The sequence below is a fragment of the Primulina tabacum genome, chromosome 2, assembly GCF_025594145.1.
Source record: "Primulina tabacum isolate GXHZ01 chromosome 2, ASM2559414v2, whole genome shotgun sequence".
NCBI classification, from domain to species: Eukaryota; Viridiplantae; Streptophyta; class Magnoliopsida; order Lamiales; family Gesneriaceae; genus Primulina; species Primulina tabacum.
Window position 1 is genome coordinate 12,906,062 of NC_134551.1, and position 8,168 is coordinate 12,914,229.

An 8,168-nucleotide genomic window follows, 5' to 3' on the forward strand; every position below is an offset into this window, starting at 1 on the left:
TAAGTGATCGGGTCTGGAGATAGAGACAGTCATGAAAAATCCTATTTATACCCGACTCGAATACCCAATTAAACTAATATATATGATTTTTCACTATATATTAATTATGATATGTTTTTGTAGAATCATATTAGTTGGATTGAATGAAAAAAATTATTAATATAGAGTTGATGTTATTTTTATATGATAATGATGTAAAGATAAATTGTCTCTAATATTTTTCATTTTTTTTATAATTTTAATTTGTTAATTTTTATATTTCCTTGTTGTTCTAAACAATTTAGTAAATATAAATAGCTTACTCGAAATAATTAAAATATGAGAAAATACAATTATAAATGATAATAAAATATTCGGGTATGATATAAATATCAATCATCCGACGGGTATATGGATGATAATAAAATTGAATATCCGACAGATATTGGGATAGATATAATAAATGAAAATGAGGACAAAAGATATGGAATCTTATGCAAATCCGACTCATTGTCATCTCGACACTAAACTATAGTAAAATATATATAACGATATCTCATTCAACCACTAAAAAATATCTAATCTAAACCAAATTTGCAGCTCTACCTTTCAAAGGTTGACATCGATGGATTGGTTGATTAGTCCACGACATTTTTCAAGTCATGCTAATTTGCATTCTTATCAATAGAGTTCAGGACCTAATGTACATATATGAACTCTGGTATCATTATATCTTAAAACTAAGCTACAGTATAAATTTCTAATGCAATTTAACCTATAGTTAACAAGACTTCTTAAAACAAAACCCAACATACAACTTATTCCCACAAAATATTTTCTCCAAAAGGACCAAAACTTATGCTGCGTACCACAAAACAAAACCAAACAAGATGTGATCAAACAGCTAAAAGTGGCCGACAAAAATCCCATGGTAAAAATTATTATTGTCATGGCAAGTCATGCATGTCACAACAGTAGTCCAATTTTCTTTTAACTCTGCGATACTATCACAGTCCATTAATAAGGTCAAATAACCCAACAAAATATGTGAAAATTTTAACCCACTCGAGGCAGTAAAAAATGTATCAAAATTCAATAGTGTAATGAAAATTTTAAATCCAGCAGAATTACTCGTAAATTCAGGGCTTAAGAGTAATAGCAAGGCCAAGTTTTGGGGCATTGCTAGCTTTTGTGTCGTACTCGGCTGAAAAAGTTACCAGTGATTTAGGCCTCCATTCTCGTTGACTCAAAATAGCAACTTTTCCATCGTCAGAGAATCTGGTCTTCACCAATGTGAGTGGATCAACCTTGTGCACACTTCCGATGCTGAAACTGTTCTCAAAGCTGGATAATCTGTGAGTCATTTCAGCTGCTATCTCCGTTCCATTGACTGGATTTACTGAGTGAAGATATGAAGCCTTTACGGTTTGCCCTTTATCGGTCCTGTCCAAAAGTGAAGATTGAATTTCAGCACAAGTATTGTACAAATTTTGTCTATAAGGTACAGGGGTCAATTAAGGCACCCAAAAGGCTACAGCTTTTGGCATGCGAGTACTTTAAGCATAAAGATATATCTCAGTTCCTGAACTGCATTAAGGTTCATCCAAAAAATTTAGCCCAAGGATTGTACTTTTGTTGGTTAAACAGAGCAAAGGTAAAATTCAGACCTTCAGCAGTTATCATGTTAAGGGAAAACTTCTGACATCTTAATTGTGAGGCCCGGGGCCGAAGAGGGCGGGGGGTGATCGCCGGTGCCATAAGGTTCCACGGACAATGAGCGTCTCCTGGCAGGCTTCTAGGCGGAGGAAACATGGATGAACCGATATTACACCGGAATCAGAGGGATTCCGAGACTGTACAGTTGAACAGGGCTTAAAAGATTTGATTTGTACTACTCATATCACGAAGTTGCATCTTCTTTTCGGTAGCTCATCACATAAGAACTCCAAAGTTAAGCGTGCTTGACTTGGGGCAATTTTGGGATGGGTGACCTCCTGTGAAGTTTCCCTAGAGTGCGTGTGAGTGAAGACATAAGCACGCTGGAAAGACCCGTCTTGGTACAGTGAGGACAGTCGTCGAATCTGGGGCGTTACAGTTGGTATCAGAGCCGACCTCTCTTAGTACGGTGTGGTTCAGGGACGAACCAAGCGGAAGCTGGTGGGGGCATGTGCGGCCCGGGGCCGAAGAGGGCGGGGGCTGATCGCCGGTGCCATGAGGTTGCACGGACAATGAGCGGCTCCTGGCAGGCTTCTAGGCGGAGGGAACATGGATGAACCGATATTACACCGGAATGAGAGGGATTCCGAGACTGTTCAATGTAATGGACTGTACAGTTGAAGAAGGCTTAAAAGATTTGATTTGTACTACTCATATCACGAAGGTGCATCTTCTTTTCGGTAGCTCATCATATAAGAACTCCAAAGTTAAGCGTGCTTGACTTGGGGCAATTTTGGGATGGGTGACCTCCTGGGAAGTTTCCTAGGGTGCGTGTGAGTGAGGACATAAGCACGCTGGAAAGACTCGTCTTGGTACAGTGAAGGACAGTCGTCGAATCTGAGGCGTTACATTAATAATAATTACAGCTTTTGGCATGCGAGTACTTTAAGCATAAAGATATACTCATATACCTCAGTTCTTGAACTGCTTTAAGGTTCATCCAAAAAATTTAGCCCAAGGATTGTACTTTTGTTGATTAAACAGAGCAAAGGTAAAGGTCAGACCTTCAGCAGTTATCATGTTAAGGGGGAACTTCTGACATCTTAATAATTTTTAAATTGTTAGGTGATAAACTCAAAGTACAGAGCTTAAATTCAAAAAATCAATTCTTAGCTGGGAGTCTATTGAACCTACTAAACCTTTCATAATTACTCATGCAATTTATGCCATATTAAAATGAATTTACATAGAAAAATACTCTCTTAACTTGCCTCTACCTGATAAATGTGCCTTCAAATTATATGTAGCAGCACACATTTTACTTTGGTTATTAATGGTCAAATAATGTTTTTGGGTCCATTTATGGGTGGGAAAATATAGCATATATAATGAATTAACTGAAGCGAAGTGAGAGAAATCAAGAAGGTGCAACATACAGTATAAGGGCCGCAGAAAAATCAGGCTTGTTGAAGCTTATTCCAGCATTACACTTGGTAAAAGAAGAAGATGTGGTTTCAAATCCAATTTCACCACCAATGGCAATATCTTTGGAGCCAACAGCGGCAGCAACCTCCAGAAGAGGAGTTGGGTTCAGGCCAATACTGGAATTAATGGCTGCACGATGGTGAAAGTAATGCACATCAAGCTGAAAATGTGAAAATGTCAGTTAAGGTGTTAACCTGTTCCAGAACATAGTTATTTTCTTTAACAAACTATGCGTACAATAACCATATATTCCTGAATTTATGTATAGCTATAGTGTATGAGTACAGACTGTAGAGAAAAGGCAGTGTAATGCCTGTGTGCAGAGCAATCAAATTGAATAAATCTTTTGTAGTGACAATTGATGATATTCAAGATCGATAAATTTCTTCTAGTTGGAAGAAGAAAGGACTTAAAAATATTACACAACTTTTGAACCACTATAAATTGTTAAAAGCTATTATCACATTTTAAATTTCAACCGCAATTTATCATTACTATTTCGTGCATCCAGTCAGAACATTTTAAATATGTTTTTATTGCATTTCCAACAGAGACATGTTTTCAACCTTACCATCTCTCAACTGTTTTTCAAATAGATTTCCCTACTGTATTTTTATCACTTCCTTACTGCACTGATGTGTTTCCAACAATCACAAACAAATTAACCCAATTTTGGAATCCTATCATAGATACATTCGAGTGCCGGCAGACAAAATATGACAACAATTTACAAGGGGAACAAGCTTGTGTATTCGGGAATTATACATAGTTACCTTACTAACAAACTTTAAAATTGAACAGATCGGCATATCTTATAGATTCAAGATGGTTTAACAACAATGCAAGTACCTTTCCGGACTTGTTGTCGGGAACATTGAAGCTAATTGCCGCTTTTGTCCCATGTAACACATTATCTAGAGTTACCTTAGTAGAAACCTGAAATTCATAGAACTTAGGATGTAGTATTCTTTATAAGAGAGAAATATAATGATCTGATAGCCCACCGATGTTCTTGCTACTCTCCTCAAATTAAACTACGTAAATAATAAAACTAAGTCAATTTTAATGTCGAGAAAATTTACTTACATTTGAATAAGTATCAACTTTCACGTCAACAGTAGTCCTTCCACATCTGTACTGAGTACTTACATCACCGATAAAAATTTGATCCTTCTTTACACCAGTAGCTGTAATTCCCTGTCAAAATGATAATTCATTTCACTAGTTAAGAAACTCACAGAGTTCAGCGTTCCACACACAAAAATGTGAAGCAATTTCAGAATGTTACGTGCATTTCGACCAGCAACGAGATCTTTTAAATATTTCAAATTAGTGTCCACTGACACAGTTCTAGATGAGACACCATCCAACTTATAAAAAATCAATCATTTCTCTCTTTGAGTCCAACTCCAGTGAGCCCCGCTCAATGAAGAACAGGGCCTTAAATGTTCCTTTTCAAGTAAGGATCACAATAAAATAGAATACAGAAGAAACTTGAACATGAGATCCTAGTGAAATTAGTAATTTGACAGCGTACTTAGACTCAAATACAAAATTGAATTACAAAGACAACACAACCATTCCAGTAGAGCTCGGGATCGACAAGATGAACTTCTGATCATAATTATAATCTTTGCTCAAAAGATCTGCATATAAAAATTAGCATTTCAAATCAATAAATAGGTCAAAAAGGTTTTATCACAGATAGAAAACAGTACTCTTCAAATACTAATTGTTCAGTAGACCTTGCATTCTAGCTAAGACTACAAACACAATAAGGGAAAAATAAAGAAAAAGATTTCAACAAAAAAAAAACCAAGATGACAAAGCAATCTACAAGTCATAAGCAAGATATTAACCATGGGTAGCCAGGTTCAAAATCAGATACTCTCTGTCCCATGACAACAGAGGCCATTAAAACATTTTAAGAAACATAATTGTTTTCGATTGCTACTTCCCTGTAGCTTTAATCAATAAAATAAGAATACAAAGTTAATCAACATTCAGTCTTTTCTCCACAAAAATAGCCTGGCTGCCCGCTGTATCACACAAAAGCACATCACAAGAAAAACTATGAAGGTCACGGATTCTTTGAATATCCTTGCATGAATGATACTTGAGTAATAATTTTCTAGCTGAAAGCTACTATCAACTTCCATAAATAAAAATCGTTGTTTAGCGTAATGTCTATGATACAAAGTAAGTGAAACCAAATATTTTCTCACAGCATAATTTTCTGATACAGAACAAAATATTTACTACATCAAACAAATAGAATAAACACTATTGACAATCTAAAGGGAAAAAAATTCAGAAGTATGTAAGATGAGTATAATATAGTCATAAAAGACCCTTTTTCCAAGTGTGTTACAGAAAACAAAGAATAAGTTTTTTTGGAAAATAATTTAAATTTGGAGTTATTTTTTCTCAAAAAATAATATATAACAGATACTTGAGGAAAAGGGGACTCTACAACAGCCATCTTATTGGCTTGTGATCAAAATAATATGTTTCGGTAACACAGGTGCAGAATATCTTTGATGGCCCACCAAAAATGAAGAAAATATGAAGTTACGACAAAGTGGCTTGTGCATAGTTCTCAGCAGCACAAATTTGAAGTATGATGACTTAACAGGAAAACTCAATAAAATTAATTATGTCAAAATAAATTGAACCATGATTTATTCATGAGACTGATAACCAAACCACCATTTTCATAGTCATATTTCTTTTCCTTTTCAGGCTACGATTACCAAATTTATAGATTCCAAGAAATCAAAGTTGACAGGTACCAATACACAGAAAAATGCAGAACGTAAAGGATATCTTAAATATAATTTCACTCACATAAATTGGTTTGTGTTGAGTGAGCTTTATGAAGACATAATCTTTTTAAATACAAAATCAGGACTGTCTCATTAACTTTGTAACATCAATAGTTACTAAAACCCCACAAGACATGTTTTTAGGCTTAGGTATAAAGCAAGCATCTTGGTGTGCCTTAAAAGCCAAAAGCACGTTTTACAAGAGCCCGAAATGCAAGGATTGTGTATGTTATGAATCCAGATCCAAATATGAGAGACTTTGATCCATTGGTCCCAAGAACATCAAATTTGGAAGCCCACGAGTGATTGAAAATGAGAAGCCCAAGATAGTAAATGTGTATGCTAGGAGAACTAAAGGAAAAACACGTGAAGAGGGGGATATATAATGGCAGTTAATTTGTATGAGACGGTATTCAGATATTGTTTCTTGTTGAGAGAGTTACTAGCACTTAGCTAGGGAGTTACATTTGTACAAATGGTTAAACCTCTGGGTCTATCTTGCTTTCCAATATACTATCTCTCACTTCGTTGATATACTTGATTTCTTGTTCATTGCTTGTAGAATTGTTGCGAGGCATAACAGTGTACTTCAAATGGAATCCAATATTGTAGCCATTTATATTTTCTATTAGTATAAAAGAATGTTCAATTCATTGTTATTCAATAGCTTGTAAACTATATAATACACGTTATCTAATCACAAACCTAATATTGAAATAGTATTGTTTAGTTTGCTTCACTTAGAAAAGGTGCACAGCTCAATGTGCGCCTTGAGCCTGAGCTCCTGAGCATGTGCGCACCATAGTGCACTCTATGACCTTAATATCATTGGTCGTATCAGCTTTCATAAGAATCCGAACAAGAAAAAACTAACACAGAGGAGCACACCAAGCAAATAGTATGTATATCAAGCTGGATATAATGTACATATGGAAACTTGTATAAACCTTGAAACACACTCAGGCAACAATCCAAGAAATCATAGCTCAAGCAACCCATATAAGGAATCTAACTTTCAAACACACAAATAATACTTAGCAATGCACCTCTAGCACGCCTGCCAATTTCTGAAAATGGGGCGGGGCAATCAGTCATCCTTCTTCGAAAAAAAAGTTCAGGTTAAATCTGCAAAACTATACGCAAATAGCTAGGTATTAAATTCCATAACCAGAGACACAACTTCCAAAACGAAATAAAAATAGAAAAAGTCGGATTTGTTACAGGAAATCATCGGTAATGCAAGTACCACAGCGAAGTCAAACACAAATCAACAGGACAAACATTACGTTGGTTTTACCTTGGGATGGAAAACAGAGTCCACAATCGGCAAACCATAAAAATAACCAACATAAGATTGCTTAAAAAGCGGTTTATATAAGAAAGTTACGCTTTAACACAGAAAAACATCCAACCGTAGATGTAGAAATGAGGATCGCCGCCAAGCAACGACCGCCACCACAAGGCCGTTTGAATGAACAAATGGAGGTTTGGTGGAGGAGACGGAGTAACGAGGGTTTAAACTTTAAAATGTAAGCTGACTGTAAAAAGAAACAGGCTGAATGATAACATCACCTGTTCGTTACTGTGAATGATTGAAATCTGAGACTCTATTGGGTGGTCGAATTATATTGTGTTACGGGCGGGTAACCATTCGAAGGTGTGGCTTAATTTTGGGCCTTCTTCGGGGCTGTGCGCCACAAAAGAATGGCTTAAGTCAGCGCGTCATTCATATGTTTAAAAAAATAATAAAAAATTCACCTGGAGATCCATTTGAAGTTTGTTAGGTCAAGTTTTTGTCTCAATTTTATTTGAATTAAAGTTCGAATTCGATTTGAATGCTTTGATCATATTTGCTAGATATTTGAATTATTTTGTGAAAATAAATTACTGAAAGCCTCGAAATTTTTGTTTAATATTTAATTATTATATTAATAAAATGTTAAAACTCGCGAGCGACTCGCGAACTATCGAAAAAATAAATTAAGATCGAGTTCGGATCGAAAAGCTCATACATGTAAAGTTAGACTCGAATTTGATAATTTAAAATACGAATCAATTTTTTCTAAGTCGGTTCGAATCATTTGCACCACTGGCTAAGCATGTTTTTCATAGAAAAATAACAAATATGTATTATTCTACATAAATATGTATATTTAATATATACTAGCGACTGTTGTGTGTAATATAATACGTGAATATTATGTGTTGAACATTATTTCTTCT

General features: G+C 35.3%; 1 protein-coding gene across 5 annotated transcripts; it reads right to left on the reverse strand.

Annotated features, from left to right (window-relative positions):
- Positions 1-903: 903 nt before the first annotated feature.
- Positions 904-7,513, reverse strand: LOC142530487 (mitochondrial outer membrane protein porin 6-like). 5 transcript variants are annotated; one of them, XM_075636323.1, is made up of 7 exons: positions 7,358-7,513; positions 6,992-7,078; positions 4,699-4,766; positions 4,207-4,317; positions 3,970-4,056; positions 3,072-3,280; positions 904-1,422 (listed from the first exon to the last, which is right to left on the reverse strand). In XM_075636323.1, the coding sequence occupies exons 2-7, from the start codon at positions 7,038-7,040 to the stop codon at positions 1,119-1,121; spliced, it is 828 nt and encodes a 275-aa protein (XP_075492438.1). In that variant the 5' UTR covers positions 7,041-7,078; positions 7,358-7,513; the 3' UTR covers positions 904-1,118. The 5 variants fall into 5 exon arrangements, with proteins under 5 accessions (XP_075492438.1, XP_075492443.1, XP_075492459.1 ...); XM_075636328.1 differs by having other exon boundaries at positions 6,992-7,070; positions 7,358-7,494; XM_075636344.1 differs by having other exon boundaries at positions 6,992-7,070; positions 7,333-7,485.
- Positions 7,514-8,168: the final 655 nt, after the last annotated feature.

What these genes read in the sequence shown, in the direction of transcription:
- LOC142530487 (XM_075636323.1), bottom strand. Translation starts at nt 7,040, where the DNA reads ATGACTGATTGCCCCGCCCCATTTTCAGAAATTGGCAGGCGTGCTAGA. An exon ending in AATTGGCAGGCGTGCTAGAG is followed by an intron (nt 4,767 to 6,991) that starts GTGCATTGCTAA and finishes TTTTATATGCAG; the next exon opens with ATCTTTTGAGCAAAGATTAT. An exon ending in CCGACAACAAGTCCGGAAAG is followed by an intron (nt 3,281 to 3,969) that starts GTACTTGCATTG and finishes TCACATTTTCAG; the next exon opens with CTTGATGTGCATTACTTTCA.